The sequence below is a fragment of the Archocentrus centrarchus genome, chromosome 6, assembly GCF_007364275.1.
Source record: "Archocentrus centrarchus isolate MPI-CPG fArcCen1 chromosome 6, fArcCen1, whole genome shotgun sequence".
In the NCBI taxonomy this organism is placed as follows: domain Eukaryota; kingdom Metazoa; phylum Chordata; class Actinopteri; order Cichliformes; family Cichlidae; genus Archocentrus; species Archocentrus centrarchus.
Genome location: NC_044351.1, coordinates 11,449,126 through 11,466,354, shown reverse-complemented (window position 1 = coordinate 11,466,354; position 17,229 = coordinate 11,449,126). Strand labels below are relative to the sequence as shown.

General features: G+C 39.2%; 1 protein-coding gene across 1 annotated transcript; it reads left to right on the top strand.

Annotated features, from left to right (window-relative positions):
* Positions 1 to 89: 89 nt before the first annotated feature.
* sv2 (synaptic vesicle glycoprotein 2) lies at positions 90 to 15,629 on the top strand. Its single transcript, XM_030731544.1, has 13 exons — positions 90 to 282; positions 3,315 to 3,398; positions 3,754 to 3,915; positions 4,415 to 4,577; positions 5,169 to 5,290; positions 5,826 to 5,989; positions 6,115 to 6,195; positions 9,733 to 9,831; positions 11,235 to 11,323; positions 11,592 to 11,719; positions 12,223 to 12,318; positions 13,598 to 13,757; positions 13,930 to 15,629. Exons 1-13 carry the CDS (start codon positions 189 to 191, stop codon positions 14,111 to 14,113), a joined length of 1,626 nt encoding a protein of 541 aa, XP_030587404.1. The 5' UTR covers positions 90 to 188; the 3' UTR covers positions 14,114 to 15,629.
* The last annotated feature ends 1,600 nt before the right edge of the window (positions 15,630 to 17,229 follow it).

The following is a 17,229-nucleotide window of genomic DNA, read 5'->3' as shown; positions in this document are numbered from 1 at the left end:
GCCGCTGTCTTTTTACTTCCTGGTCCTCCTCCTACTACTTCTGGTCAGGTTAGCTTCAGTGTTAACTGTAGCCAGCAGGCTTGGCAGGCATGGGTACGGTGCAGCGCTCGGAGCTTTAATTGAAGAAGTTAGCTAATCTATCTAAAGTTTAGTGGCCATATTAGAGACATCCGACTTCTCTGGTGGGGATGTCCCGTCACAAACTTACCGGAGACGCGGAGGCACGGCAGCCGCTGCTCACCGGTCATTACCTGGACGAAAGCGAACTGGGCTCAGATGAAGGTAAAGACAGAGTTTGTTCATTTACATGAGAAAAGCCATACATATAATTTATTTTATTTTATTAAGTAATTAATTTATTATTTTCATTTTATTTTAATTATTTTCCATTCTGGAAGTAAAAATAAAAAAAAAATAGTGACAATTCCAGAGTGAATTTGCTCCTTTCATTGTAGTTTGAGTCTTTTTTGTTAATTATTAAAATAATTAGAATTATTTACAGTGATAAATAAATATGTGCCTGACAAGTACTGTATTTTTAAGAACTGATGTCTTGATTTTTGAGAAGTTAAAAATGCTGATATTGATGAATCTGTCAGTATTCTTACAAACAAAAGGATGGGGTCTTTTTTTTTTTCTTCTTAAAATTACTACTGTTATCAGCATTTATAACACCTGATATGAAAATTAAAACAAAAATATTATTATAACAGATAGTTACATCGTTAGTTTAATGCTAATTATATTTTTGATTAATAATTTTAGTTGCATCTATAAAAATGTACCAAATTATAAAAAAAGCAGCTTTTATCTTGCTTGCGTGGGTATTTGTTGATTTAAGAAAATGCGTCATGTGAAGGAAAACACTGGAATGTTTTACGGGCTAGATTTGGATGCAGGGACAAGACAAGGCAACAAAATAACATAAAACTGCATGACCTTGTTGTAAATACTAGAAAAAAAAGTGCACCTAAAACCAACTGACACAGTAAAAATGTGACATTTTAGGCATAACTTTAGCCCTGTAGTGGGAACTTATTTAATATGTTTTAATAGTAGAAATTAAAATGGTAAAAGGACTAGTTCTTATATAGCGGTTTTCTACTCTACTTGAGCAGTCAAAGCGCTTTATACAACATGTCTTCATTCATCCATTCACACACACACACACATTCATAAAGCACTTTTTTCTACATCGAAGTGTTTTCTATCAAACCTTCACACACAAAAACACAATGATGAATGCAGTAGGCGCAACTCAGGGTTCAGTATCTTGCTCAAGGATATTTTCCTTCCTTTCCAAGGATAAAAAGCCTCACTAGTCAGCCCTAACTGTACTTAGCCCTAACTAATTATTAATCTTTTTGCTTATATACAGTACTTAACAAATTTATTAGATCACCACCCAAATAAGGTTTATGTCACAGCTGCTCTAATTTGGTAATTACCAAAATAATTTTTTATGTTTCTGTAATGGTTAATCCACCAGTATACACAAGCTCTTTAATCAAAATTATTTGTAAAGGTACAGTAAGTAATTATTTGAGGTTATTTAATAGAAAAAATAATATTGTACTCATAAATATACATTGATTAGTGTTTAAGTCTTCTAACAAAAACATGCATTCTCATAAACTTAGAATTAATCCATTAAAAATTAACGGGCAGCAGTTTGTAGAAGCTGCCACGTTGCCCTGCCATCTTGAATCCAGTGAGCGAGATGGACATCGCTGTTCCGCCCAATTTCGTTTCATGTATGTGTTTAGAGACCAGCCACATACATAAGTACACCAAAGACTCAAGATATGAATTATCATACCTATGTTTTATCATCTGAGAATGGGTCCCCTTCAACAAAGAAGTGAAAATGTGAAGGAAAGAGACAACATGTCTCTTAAAAAATGTTATCTATTCCTCCTGACCTCAAGCCTCATCTCCTAAACTGAACTTAGAGCTCTAAGACATGAAAATTTGCATAAATATGCTTATTTATTCCTATTACTGTCACAATCACTTCTTTTCAGCAGATTATACATGTCTCTTCCCATCTCCAGAAAGCTGACAACAGGCTGGCTAAACAACAGCAACGGCTGATTATGCCGGCTAACCTTACCCTCGAGTGTTCTGAAAATCACGATTTCCCTCTGATAAACAGTGTGATTAGATTCTCACATAAGAGTTTATTTGTGTCTGAGTAAACAGTGTTAGATCCACTTCAAAGAAGGTTTTACTATTGACAACTAACAGCAGCAAAAACAGCAGCACTTGCCAACAGAAAAGTTCAGAACATCCTCAGCAACTCTCGTCAGTAATGCTGCCATTGGACAGAAGTGAGCTTCACTGACTCATTGACTCGTATTGGACTAGTTTCACAAAGTTTTACAGCCTCTTCCAGAGTAAATAGACATAGACAATATTGACAGCTGAGGTAAACAACGGACTGACAGCCTACACTGGCAACAGTGAGTGTAGGCTGTCAGTTGCTAGAAGTTGCTATACGACACCATCTCCTAATTTGCATAATTGGTCATTTGCATGTAGTTGTAATCGAGGCTGTAGGAGAGAGGAATAACAAAAAGTGAGGAAAAAAACACCCTAAATATGTTTAGAACTACAAATGAACTTTTTGAATAAACTTCATGACTTTAATGCTTTGTCTAGACCCACATTACATAAATCAGTTTTGTCCCATATTGTTTAATGTTAGAATATCAAATTTAATGTATATTATGTATATTTATGAGTACAGTATTCTTTTTTTCTAATAAATAACCTCAAGTAATTACTTACTGTTCATGAAGTGTCACTAAATTGGCAACACTGCCTACACTCACTACAGATGAATGGCAGCCAGAGTTGTTTGTCCTACAGTGGCCACCATAGCTAGGATTATGCACTTGAATTGGGAGGGGCAAGAAAACAGAATGCAATTGAATGCACTCTGCAATCTAATGAATCAAGTGGTGAGATTTTACACACTGTAACTTTAATGGTAAAATATTATTATTTTTGTTATATGTGAATTGAAAATTCATGTATTACATTTAATTTATGAATTCATTTAATTTCTGACTTCTCAGAGAAGTCCAGTGTACCTGCTCAAATTTAGATATATAAAAACGTGAATTCAGAAATTTTTAGTTTTTTGACAGATTTCTTAAATATTTGTTTTTTATGACAGGTGGTCTAAATAAAGTTTGTGGCTCGATTTATGCAAACACAGTGAAAGTCTAAAACACACACTATTCACGCTCTCTTGCACCTTTAGCTTCCACTTTTCCTCACAGATTTGTGTGTATTTGGCTGCCTTATAGGTGAAGTCATTTTTGACAGAACGACTGAGGCTGGTGTGCGCGTACCCCGGAAACTGACATATGAGGAAGCAGTGGAAGAAACAGGTCATCTAAAGTTTTTGTCTTGCTCTTAATCATCATAAAAATGAGGTGAAAAGCATGTGAAAGTAAGCATATTTGAGCATTTAAAAGTCTTACATCCTTGCCACCAAATTAAATATTTAGCCATTTTGGCTTGTAATCTAAGCTCGGTCCACAAGTAGATGCCAATCCCTTGATATGTGGTTAAGCTACTGTGAAAGATTTCAGCATTAATATATAGCCAATTAAAGGCTGCTTTTAGAGGTGTAATACAGAGGTGTTTGCTTATTACACTGCAATAAAGATTTACAAAGCCATGCAGTGAGTTGTTAATGAATAACTTCTCCCCTTCTTCACTCTGTTCTGTTTTTACTCTCAGGTTTTGGTTTGTTCCACTGGCTGCTGCTTGTGGTTTGTGGTTGGGCCAATGCCAGTGATGCTGTGGAGATTCTCTGTGTTTCTTTTCTCCTGCCAACAGCACGCTGTGATCTGCTACTGAGCTCCACAGACGGGGGCCTGCTGACAGCAAGCATTTTCCTCGGTGAAAGAACCATTTATTTGATAACGGGGCAACTGTTTGAAGCGATAATGTAAACTTGTAGTTTACTGCTTTTATTTGAAGCCCCCGACTAATCATTATGCTTGTTTGCAGTTTATTGATTTTCTGAATTATTTTGCATAACACCCCCTGCCAAACATACAAGACCTTATGAACCTCTGCTCTTTTTTGAACTCTTTCTTATAAAATTGGAACCATAAATAAATAGAAAATCATGTTATAAATATTACAAAACCTCTGAAAATGTTGGATTATGTATAAAAAATGGCGATAATTCATAAGCAGGTAATGCAATACTTTAAAACTGAAAGTCTGCACTTCATTTACATCTTGATTGTCTGATTTACAGTCCATTGTGTTGCTATACAGAGGCAAAACTACAAAATGTTGTGTCATTGTCCAAATACTTAGTCAGTGTTGTGGGCAGCTGAATGAATCTACTCAACAGATCCTGAAAACCAACTTTTTTCCTGTTTTTCAGGAATGATGGTGGGTGGCTACATGTGGGGATACTTGGCTGACCAGAAGGGGCGCTGCAAGGTTTTGGTTGTGTCGCTGACAGTCAATGGGCTGTTTGGAGGTCTGGCTAGCTTCGCTCCTTGGTTCTGGCTCTTCCTGCTGATGCGGTTCATCAGTGGGATTGGGTAAGAACATGATTTTTATTTCTTTTTTTCTATAAAACTTGTCATGTTTTGCTAACACACAATCAAATTTGCTTAGATGTTTAGAGCGAGAATGCTGCAAACATCAGGATGCAGTTCGTGTTGTTATAATGCCTTTAAAGTTAATTCATAAATGGGATTTTGAAAGAAAAAAAGTTCATGTTTTTTACAGAGGGCCTTTTTCATATATACTACAACCAGAAGTCTGGTTGCAACCAGAAGAGTTGCCTTCTGTTGGCCATTAAAACGAAAGCAGGTTTAAGACAATTTGGCTTCACTTTTCAGACCAGGAAGCTGCATCCATCTTTTATACCATCTATGTTTAAGTTGTGCCTAATTAAAAAAAAAAAGTACATCTGGTGTCATTAGAGGACAAAAATGCCCCTAGTGGGGCACAAGAGTCAATCAAATTAGCAGTCGACTGGTTTGATTTTATTTATGGTGTCATCATAACACCAATTTTTGCCAGGTTTTGAAAACAAATGCAGCATCTCTCCACACTGTATAAACAACCATCTAAATTTCCTTTGTTAACAGTCAAAAACATTTTAAGAATAAACACCTCCTCTGTAGGGTCGGCGGGTCGATTCCGGTCATCTTCTCCTACTTCTCAGAGTTTATGCCCCGGGTGAGGAGAGGTGCGATGATCAGCGCTCTGGCCACATTCTGGATGGCAGGAAACATCCTGGCTGCAGGTGGGAGCAAGCAATACTGACAAATACTGTAAATAATGAACATGGCCACAGTGACACCACCTGTTGGTTTTGGAGTCTTTTGAAGCCCCACCATAACATTTTACAACTCCAACTCCAGTATCCAGGTGGATGAGTAAGTTACTGCCTTCATAACAACTGTCAGTTACTGCCAGCTTTTTAGTGTTGGTGTGTTAATATTTTATGCACTTTTCCCTTAAAATACCCCAGTAAGCCATTGGCTTAGACATTATGATCATCATAGGCTTTACAGTTGAGGTCAGTTGTGTGTTAAATTTGTGCTCCAAAAAAACAAAACCATCTTAGAATATGAATTCTAGTGTCTCTGACTGCAGTAATCTGCTGGCAGGATTCCCAGAGCTGAATCACCACCAGCATTAATTGAATTGGTTTTACCCTGAAAACTTGAATGATTTTAATACATCACAAGCACAAAATACTAAATTTAATTTCTCCCAGATTAAACTGTAGCTCCTTTTGTGAAGTATTAACCCTCTTTGTGTGTCTTTGCCTGCAGGTCTAGCCTGGCTGGTGATCCCCAAAACCTGGGCACATTTTTCTCTGGGAACACTGGACTTTCAGAGCTGGAGGCTGTTTGTGGTACTGTGCTCAGTTCCCAGCATCACCTCAGCCATCATATTCAAGCTATTCATGCCTGAAAGCCCGAAGTTCCTCATGGAGGTATTGAAGGCCCAAAGTAGTGTTTGTGTTACTTTTTCTTCTGAACTGTCTTTAAGATGTTTTTTTTGTGTGTGTGTGTGTGTGTGTGTGTGTGTGTGTGTGTGTGTGTGTCTTGTCTTTGCCAGGCTGACTGTGAGAAAGAAGCAATCCATGTCTTCAGACTGATGTTTGAACTGAACATGAAGGGAAAAGAAAAGGCTTTCCCTGTATGAAATAAGTATATTCCTACATGTTTAAAATTGTTTTAACTACACATATCTAATATGTTTTTTAAACCAAAATGAAATGAAGAAAAGGGCACAGAAAGCAACCAAAAATGATGCAACTGACAAAGATGAGGCGAAAAGGAAAAGTGATACCTGCCATGTGTGTTTTTATATTTTGCATGTGGTTTCCTACCATTTTTGTGAACCAGTGTAGTGCTGTGAATTTTACAGAAAGACAAGCAGACACAATGACCACCCCTCATCCCCCTCAAACAAAGAGAACAAATATTTCTCCACCAACAAGAAAAACTGGACCAGATTAAAACATACATGCTACTTTCCCACCGCCGAGGTTCCGGAGCTGGAGCAAGTTCCCGTGCCGATCCCAAGGAACCGGCAAAACGATTAAGAACGGGCCCGCGTTCCCACCGCGTTTCTGTGAACTGCTCCTTTACGTATGGGTGTGGGCGGGTCCTCGTCTGGACCAGGGTTATTATAGTTAACGAAAACGAACGAAATAACGAAAACTGAAATTGAAAAAACATTGTCGTTAACTGAAATAAATAAAAACTATAATTAAAAGGAAAAAACGATAACTAATTAAAACTGAATTGTGAGTTTACAAAACTAACTAAAACTAACTGAAATTATCGATAAACTGACTTTCATTTACTTGTTTTTTGGGGTTTTTTTTTTTAAGCCTTGTGGATTGATATGAAATCATTGTTTCCGCTCTCCGAGTTTAAGCTGGGAGCGCCACAGGACAACTGTGTGAGTGCGCATGTGCGTGCGCTCACCGCGCTGGTCCGCAAAGTAATGGCTGCGGTCTGCCGAGAAAGCGGCAGAGTCCCGTATGGAGGTTCTTTGAGTACAAACACCTGCACACGACCACAAGGTAATTAACACACACAATCCAGCTACACAAGCATAAATGCGGACATGAGGTCGGCAACTTCTGTAGGTTGTGTACAGAGGCCGCAAAGACCCTGCAGGTTTAATTAGCGAGCATCTAACCAAGCTAGCTCCAAAACAGAAGCAGCTTCAGGTGGTGAGAACATCAGGATGCAGCTGGATTTGAGCTTTGACTCCTTCAAAGAGTTTGTTTTTGTTTAACACCACATGTAGGCGTTATTAATCTGCTGCACTGATGCTGAACTTTATTGTGGAGTTTATTGTAGAATTTATTGAGTTTGGGAGTTCATGTTTTTCTTTGTTTCTCCCTGTTGATGTTCATGTGTGTCCTTAATATTACACACATTTAGCATGTCTTGTGAACAGTTGGTTGTTGACTATATTTCTTTAAACTGTATCTTTTGTCAAGTTTTCATTACACAATAGTCACTTTTGCGCCTTGAATCTTGCACCTGATCAGGTATGAAAATACTAAAACTAATACTGAAACTAACTAAAACTAAGCATGAAACCAAAAATAAAAACTAATAAAAACGAGCAAAACCACTCTGAAAACTAATTAAAACTAACTGAATTAGAGAAAAAAAAGTAAAAACTAACTAAAACTAAACTATAATGTAAAATCCAAAACTATTATAACCCTGGTCTGGACACGGAAGCCGAAGCGCACAAACGTGGGAGAACACGCTCCCCTTTCTTGTGCTGCAAACACGTTTTACGGTCCAAACCAAACTACTGCAGCATCTGTGTGCAGCACAGAGGTAAACACAGACAGCGATTAGAGCAAGACGACAAGTACGCACTTTGTGTCCTTTTATCTGTGATATGAACTGATACAAAGCAGCAAGTTCAGCCTTAGAGCCCAACCTAATTCACAGCCGTGAAAATCGCTTCGCTTTTCTCATTTAATACACATGTAATATGGTAGAAACTTGATGTTGAGATGGCAGAGTCACGCCCCTCTGGTTCCTGGTTCCAGACCAGCTAGTTTGCGGGGCCGGAATTGAACCCGTTTTTGGCCGAGCACCGAGTGCTTCAGCGGTGGAAAACCCGCCTAACAGTTCAAATTACGGCACAGGCTCCGGAACCCTGTTGGTGGGAAAGAGGCCACAAATTCAATACTTTGTGTTGCCTGTCTGTTATCCTGTTATATATTGCCAAAAGTATTCACTCAGTTATCCAAATCATTGAATTCAGGTGTTTCAATTATTTCCATGGCCCCAGGTTTATAAACCAAGCACCTAGGCATGCAGACTGTTTCTGCAAACATTTGTAAAAGAATGGGCCACTAAATATTCTAAAATATACTAAATATTCTAGTCGGCTGTTAGTGGTATTATAACAATGTGGAAGCAATTAGGAATAAAAGCAACTCAGCCAGGAAGTGGTAGGCCACGTAAAATCACAGAACGGGGTCAGCAGATGCTGAGTCAATCACTACAGACCTCCAAACTTCATGTGACCTTCAGATTAGCTCAAGAACAGTGCACAGAGAGCTTCATGGAATGGGTTTTCATGGCCAAGTAGCTGCACCCAAACCTTACATCATCAAGCACAATGCAAGAAAGCATGTAAAGCATGGCGCCACTGGACTCTAGAGCAGTGGAGATGTGTGGAGGGTGATGAATCACACTTCTCTATCTGGCAATCCGATGGACGACTCTGGGTTTGGCGGTTGCCAGGAGAACAGTACTTGTATGACTGCTTTGTAAAGTTTGGTGGAGGGGAGACTGTGACGTGGGGTTGGTTTTCCAGGAGCTGGGCTCAGCCCCTTGGTTCCAATGAAAGGAAATCTTGAGAATTTGGAGAATTTCATGCAGTTTGGGGATGGCCCCTTCCTGTTCCAACATGAACATGGACCTTGCTTGTATACTGGTCCATAAAGACATGGATGAGTGAGTTTGTTGTGGAGGAACTTGACAGGCCTGCACAGAGTCCAGACCTCAAACCTTTGGAATGAATTAGAGCTGAGTCCAAACCAGGCCTTCTCATCCAACATCAGTGTCTGACCTCACAAATGCGCATCTTGAAAAATGGTCCAAAATTCTCATAAACTCTCCTAAACCATGTGGAAAGACTTCCTGGAAGAGTTGAAGCTGTTATAGCTGCAAAGGGTGGGCCGATATCATAATTTCATATGCATGTGAAGGCAGACAAGCAAATACTTTTGGCAATGTACTGTATATTTTAACAGCCTTGTGCATATTATTACATACAGTCTGCACAGACATCTTCAATTTTCTATACTCCTTCTTGGCGATAAATCACAGAGTGCTTGTTTATTTGCTAATGCTAGCTGTGGTCCCCACATAGTGTGCAGATCATAACTAACCTTAGAGCAGAAGGCAGAGCCAGCAGCTGCTATCTACCAGAAAAAGGTCCTAGCCTCACAGTGTGACAAAAAAAAAAACGGCATCGGGAGATCCTTTATGGTATCGAATGCTGTTTGAGATGTAAAGAGATCACTTCAGCACGTTTTAAATAATGTGTATTTTTTAGATTTCACTGGGAAAGCACTGCTTGCCCCAATGGAATATCAGTGCTGTGAACATTTCCGTCCTTTATGCTACTGTATAAAAGCAATGTAAAAGTGTAACAACTGATGTCATCTGAACCCATTTGTAGGAATTTGGTTTGCACACAAGTTCCAGGCAAAGAAGGGAACAGCAGGAGACCAGAATCTGGGGTTCAAGTAGTGAACGTCTTGCAAATGCTTTGAAAAAGGTGATATTATTGTTGTTATTAATACTCTGCTGGATACAGTTTTTATATTGTTTGATACTACTTGTTTCTAGGTTTAGGGTTGCAGCTGTGTTTTTCTTTAAAATAATGGCAGAAAATAGTAAAATATGACCATAAGATAATTACAATCTAAAAGATAATTCACTTAACTATTCTATAAAAGAGAGAGAAACACCAAATACTCATGTTTGAGGATTGTTTGGTATTTGGACATGGAAAAATCAGTACTCAGAACTGGATTTGGACACGGGAACCTCCTTAGTACTTTCCCCACCATAGTATTATCTGGACTGACCCACCACTCTCAACTTTTTTAACTAATCATTTCAAATTCACATAATATTTTGTTTCATGAACAGTTAGGTCTGGGTTTTGGGTGATACATGGTTTTTTTTGTTGTTGTTGTTTTTTTTTTTGACTATACACCACCACAGTTGATTTTTAAGCCAATCAAGATGTAATTGAAGTGAAGAATTTTAGCTTTAATTCAAGGGATTTAACAAAAGTACTGTATTAACTGTTTAGGAATTAACAGCCATTTTTATACACAGTCTCCCATTTTCAGAGGATCAAAAGTAAGGACTGTTTTTAACACTTGAAAGAAAATCCTTTGTAGCCAGTGACTACCTGAAGTATAGAACCCACGGGCATCACCAAGTGCTGTGCCTCCTGAGATGCTCTGTGAGCCCTTTACTGCAGCGACCTTCAGTTGCTGCTGTTTTGTGGGTCTTTCTGCAGTTTTGTCTTCAGTAACTGAAAAGCATGCTGTTTTAAGCTGATATCAGGTGACTGATTTAGTAATTGAAGAACATCCCATTTGTGGCCTTCTTGTTCTTGAGTGTAACCAGTGGTTTGAACCTTGTTGTGCACCGTCTGTATTCACATTCATGAAGTCATCTTTTATTCTACACTTGAAAATCATATGCCTACCTCTTTGAGTGTTTCTGACTTGGTTAGATATTGTGCAGTTGTTTTTTTTTTCAACAAAGGAACTAATGCTGTCATCCTGCACTTTGGCCTTCTGTGATCTTTCAGGCCTTTTGGTCTTGCTAAGCTGCTCAGTGCATTCATTCTTTCAAAGAATGTACCAGATTGTTGATTTGGCCACTCCTAAAATTTTCACTATCTTGCCGATATGTTAATTTTTTAAATTTTTTTTCTCAGCCCAGTTATGGTCTCCTTCACTTCAGTCACATATTTGACTGTTTGATTTAAAATTCACTGTGGTGATGTACAGAGGACCTAACAGTAAATATCACAAGAGAGAACAGAGCTTTTGTTTTTGATGCTTTTGAGTGAATGTGAAAACACTGACTGTTAGTAGTTTAGGCATTTCCTTTTTGTTTGTTGGTGTAACTATAAATAACTGGTGATTTAACTTGCAGGGGTTGGTACCTATTAAAAAGATATTTAAGAGCCCTCTCAGATCCAGGAGTATCACTCTAATCATCATTTTCTACTCAATCTCCTTTGGGTAAGAAATGGACGCCTCTACATTCAGACTTGCTTCACCTCTCTGTGTTTCAACTGTTCAGCCACCAGTTATGTTTTAACACCTCTAACGTCAGAAGAAACCATTGAATAAACCTCCTATCAAGTGACAGGAAACAGTTAAATGCCAAAACTCAAATTTGCACTTTATATTATGTGGATTTTTTTTATTACATTTTAAAAGTTACCTACTTTTCCCTTTATTCTATAGTCAGAAGTTTTAAATCTCTCGTGTGTTTGTGTGTGTGGAGTTACTACGGGCTGTGGATGTGGTTTCCTGAGCTGTTTGCGAGGGCTGAAGATGGTGGCTCACCCTGTGCAAATGTATCCCGTCCATCTGCACTTCACAATGAAAGCTGTTACCCGGTCAAGACAGCAGGTGTGTTTCAAGGGATTCATGCTCATATAAGTGTTTTCATCCAGTCACCAGACACTGCATGATTATAGCTCATGGAGGTTAAGAATACAGCATTAAACAATACAATACTACTTGCAACAAGTGCAGGTAATTACTTCTTTACTTTTTAAGCTACTTTAATTTGTCTCCCTAACAGATTAAGGGCACCAGCTTAGACTGATCTCCCTAGGGGAAATGCACATTAAAGTGTTTGGATATTTTGTTTCTTTTTTTCTATCTCAATTTTATCTTGCAGTCCAGTATCTAAAACACTACTGTATCAGTCGCTTTTTATTTTACCAATGCATAATTGTTTAATAAGATGTTTCCTCAAAAGAACTAAGTTAATCTAATATGAAAAAAAAATAGTATTCTTATAATTCCATTTAAATTTGAGTTTATATTATTTTTGTTCCATCCATGTCTCGCCATATGTCTTGCTCCTGTCCCCACTCAGCCTCCTGTATTTGTTTGTTACCTCACAGTATATATGGAGGGTTTCGTCATTGCTGTGTCAAACCTGCCAGGTAATATCTTCACCATTCTTGTGATGGACAGCACTGGTGGAAAGGCACTGCTTTGTGAGTTGCATTTACGTTTTTACTACTGTGAAGCTAATTTTACCCAAGACCCCATTCCTACAAGACATAGACTTGAATTTAGGACCAGGCAACATTGATCAAAAGCAATATCTCGATATTTTTTAGCTGAATGGCAATATACGATATATATCTCAATATTTTTTCTTCCCAAAAGGTATAAACGAAAAGGTACTTTTGAGTCAAAGCTACATGTCCCAAATGTCACACGGGCATTTTTATTAACATTCAGCTGTAGATGTACATGAGAAATTGCTCAAAAATAAACTATTGGCATGTTTAAATAATAATGCTCTTCAAATAAATTAATACTTCTTTCCTCTATAAAAGACCCACTTCCGCTATTAAGGTCACGTGACTTAAGGTACAAACCACCTTCTGCTATATATGGCCAGGGATTCTAGAAGGTGCAGGCGATGCCAAAGCGTACGAACAAACGCAGTACGAAGGCTGTATGTATACAAAATACGATGACAGAGGAGGATTTCACTTTCTCCAAAAGTTCCTGACATCACCAGGAAAAGTCGCTACATTTGTTGCAAGTCGAAAACTAAATCTAGCCACAAAGTTGCTAAGTTGGCAACACTGCCATGCTGTCGCTTCCAGCATGATTTACAGGTGAAGCAGTGTGTGAGAGAGGCAGGGAAGTGTGAAGTTGTGCAGAGACAAACAAGTATGATTTATTGTCACTTCATATTGTCTCATCTTATATCGCGTATGAAAATATATCGATATTTCTTTAAAACTTGTTATATTGCTCAGCCCTACTTAAATTAATGAGTTAAACCCCTGAGTTAAACCATTACCTAAAAATCCATCACTTGATCCAGCTGTCTTAGCTAATTATAGGCCAATCTCCAGAATTTTTTGGGGGGAAAAAAAGGAAGGTTGGAAAGAGCAGTTTTAAAACAGGTTAAGTGATCAACTGCAAAAGAATGGTTTTATATTTATATTATAACATGGGAATCAATGAAGATCGGCTCTCCTTTGGAGCCAGCCTCAAGTGAACATTCAGCTTCATTTTTCAATGGCTTGCTAGTATATAACTTACTCTGAATTTGTCAGTAAGTCAACACTTAATAGCATAACACCGACTTTCATCTCACACACAAACCATTTGCAGTTAAGGAAACACTCCATCCTATCAACAAAAGCATCAATCCAGCATTTAAGAAACTGCCACACCACAAACACGTGTAGAAAAACAGAATAGGTGAAGAGACAGATGCCTTTAACTCTCCATCTTGGTTGCTTTCTCCAGCCGGCAGCCTGTTGTTGTCCAGTCTGAGTGTCTTCCTCATCTATGTGGTTCAGACCAAAGCTCAGAGTCTGGTCCTCTCCTGCGTCTTCAGTGGGGTGTCTGTGATCGCCTGGAATGCGCTGGACGTTGTAGGAACTGAGCTCTACCCGACCCAGCTACGGTAACCTCTTTAAACTCAGATTCAGCCGTGCACAGAACAGTAGATTAAACAAAGTTTTCTTTTTCAACTTGGATTTTTTTTTTTTATTCAAAGAAATCATCCATCAAGGTCTTCCATTATACCTTAACTCACACGCACATACACTGATTCTTTCTTTTCATTTTTCTTTTAGGTCCTCTGCTCTTGGTTTCTTCACAGGCGTGGGCCGAGTGGCAGCAATCACAGGAAACTTAGTCTTTGGAAAGTTGGTGGATGCAAACTGTGCCGTCCCTGTTCTGCTGGTGTCGGCCCTGCTGCTGGTCGGAGGACTGGTGGGTCTTCTGCTTCCACAAACCAGGCAGACAGAGCTCACCTGAACGCTCACATTGTTTTACATAGATTCAGCTAACTTTGTCTTAACATCCTCTTGGAGGGGTAGATATAAGTTCTGTCATCTTTGTATCTCTGGTTTTTGAATCCGTGCCTTCTATCGTCTCTCTGTGCCTTTATGGTGCCTCTTTTAAAAATTCCATTGCTAAGAAAAATTGTCAAAAGACAGTCAGCTCTCTGCCAAGAAAGAAGTGCCACTGTGTTATATTCTGTTAGCTTGTGAGGATTAAAATCCTTACTGTCAAGGCACCTTTAAAAAGTTTGCATTTAAATGACAAAAGTCTTATCTTCTTATTACGCTTTTCCTTATTTTAAGTCTTATACACACACAGGCCACTTTATTAGGTACAATCTGCTAGTCTCAGTTTTGTTGCTGCAGATTTGTCAGCTGCACGTCCAATGATGTCAATCTTCTGTTTCACCACATCCTAAATGACTCAGTCATGTTTAAGAAACCAAGTTGAGATGATTTCAGCTTTATGACATGGTGTATTATCCTTCTGAGAGCAGCCATCAGAAAACGGTCAAAAAAGGATGGACATAGGCAGCAACAATATAAATGATGTTCAGTTGGTACTAAGAAGCCAAGAAAATATCCCTCACACCATTACACCAGCAGCAGCAGCAACCTGAACTGTTAATACAAGGCACAATGGATCCATGCTTTCATGTTGTTTACACCTAATTTCGACCCTACCATCTGGATGTTGCAGCAGATGTTGAGATTCATCTTTTAGCCAATTTTGATGAGCCCATGTTCTTGTAGCCTTGGCTTCCTGTTCTTAGCTAACAGTAGTGGCACATCCTGTGCCCTTCTGCTGTAGCTATTATTATTCAAGTAGCTCAGCAGATTTTGAAATACTCAGACCAGGCAGTCTGGCATCAACAACCATGCCACATTCAAAGTCAAAAACACCTTTCTTTTTAGTTGAACTTCAGCAGGTCATCTTGACCATGTCTACAAGCCTAAATACACTGAGTTCCTGCCATGTGATTGACTGACTAGATACACCGCTCAGGCATAGCATTATGACCACCTGCCTAATGTTGTGTTGGTCCCCCTTTTACTGCCAAAATAGCCCTGATCCATCAAGGCATGGACTTCATTAGACCCCTGAAGGTGCGCTGTGGTATCTGTACCAAGATGTTAGCAACAGATCCTTTAAGTCCTGTAAGTTGTGAGGTGGGCCCCCATGGATCGGACTTGTTTGCCCAGCACATTCACAGATGCTTGATTGGATTGAGATCTGAGGAATTTGGAGGCCAAGCCAGCACCTCAAACTCATTGTTGTGCTCCTCAAACCATTCCTGAACCGTTTTTGCTTTGTGGCAGGGTGCATTATCCTGCTAAAAGAGGCCACAGCCATCAGGGAATACTGTTTTCAGGTAAGGGTGTACATCAGGGATCTTCAAATCCAGGCCTCTAGTGTCCTGCAACTTTTAGATGTGTCTCTACTTCAACACACCTGAGACAAATATAGAAGTCATTAGCAGGACTCTGGAGAACTTGAGTGCATACTGAGGAGGTAATTCAGCCATTTGATTCAGGTGTGTTGGACCAGGGAAACATCTAAAACCTGCAGGACACTGGCCCTCGAGGCCTGGATTTGAGGATTCCTGGTGTACATGGTCTGCAGCAATGCTTAGGTAGGTGGTATGTGTCAAAGTAACATCCACATAAATGACCAGACTTTGGCAGTGGACAGGGGTCAGCATAGGCAACCTGACAGCTATGCAGCCACATACACAACAAATTGTGATGTACTGTGTATTCTGACAACTTTCTATCAGAAACAGCATGAACTTTTTTTTGGCAATTTGAGCTGCAGTAGCTCATCTGTTCCATCAGACCACATGGCCCAGCCTTCACTCCCCACTTGCATCACTGAGCCTTGGCCACCCATGAAATTGTCGCTGGTTCACCACTGATCCTTCCTTGGACCACTTTTGATAGATAATTAGTGGTGCAGACCGGGAACACCCTACAAGAGCTGCAGTTTTGGAGATGCTCTGACCCAGCCATCTAGCCATCACAATTTGGCCCTTGTCAAACTCGCTGAAATCTTCACACTTGCCCATTTTTCCTGATTCTAACACATCAACTCTGAGAACAAAATGTTCGCTTGCTCCCTAATATATCCCACCCACTAACAGGTGCCATGATGAAGAGATAATCAGTGTTATTCACTTCACCTGTCAGTGGTCATAATGTTATGCTTGATTGGTGTATTTGCCTTACCACGCAATTGAATATACCTAATAATGTGGCCAGTGAGTGTATATTGTGTCATAATGGACTATGTTCAAATTTAACATGGCTAAAGTTTCAAATATTGTACAAAGTGTACAAATAATCCCTGTGAGCCAAAAGCTCAGGCTGCTCTAAACACTCAGGCCCAGTTTCCCATACAGGGATTATGTCTAATCCTGGACTAAATTCTTTTTCCTATTGTGCTCTTCATTGACTTTTTCCTTTTAGTCTAGGACCATGCTTAATCCATGACTGGGAAACTGGCTGTCAGTTTTATTTTTTTTACTCCTGGCTCTGTATGATGTCAGTAAAAGGGTAAAATCCCTAATATGGTCATCTCAGGAACACAGCTCTGGCTGTGAGCACAAAAGGCTCCCTCACCAAACATTCAAACCTTCTGTTTATGAAAGCTGACTTAAAGCAGGAGTTCTCAAACTTTTTTGCCAAGTCTCATTTGAAATATGAAAAAAGTTCACACCCAACATCCCAAATGTTTCTCAGCCAATAAGAAAGAAGTTTCAGTGAAATGCACAGCACATCATGTTGTTTACTTTTACTTCCTCAAATTGCACATCCTAGCTTTCTATTCTCATGTCATCACCCCTCCCAGCAGCAATGCAAGCAAAGGGAGCAAGGAAGAGACGAGGAATCGATGCAACAATGAGGCTCTGAGCCTCACATGTAGTTTTGTTACAGCCCAACCTCAGCTTTATTTCATGATCTTGCTCATGACATTTTTTTTATACGAAGGGCCACTTTTACTAAAATTTACTTTCATTTATACTTCAAGGTGAAAACACTTCCGCAAAGGATACACGTGTGCATCCTCAATTACAGGTCTTCTAGCAAAGA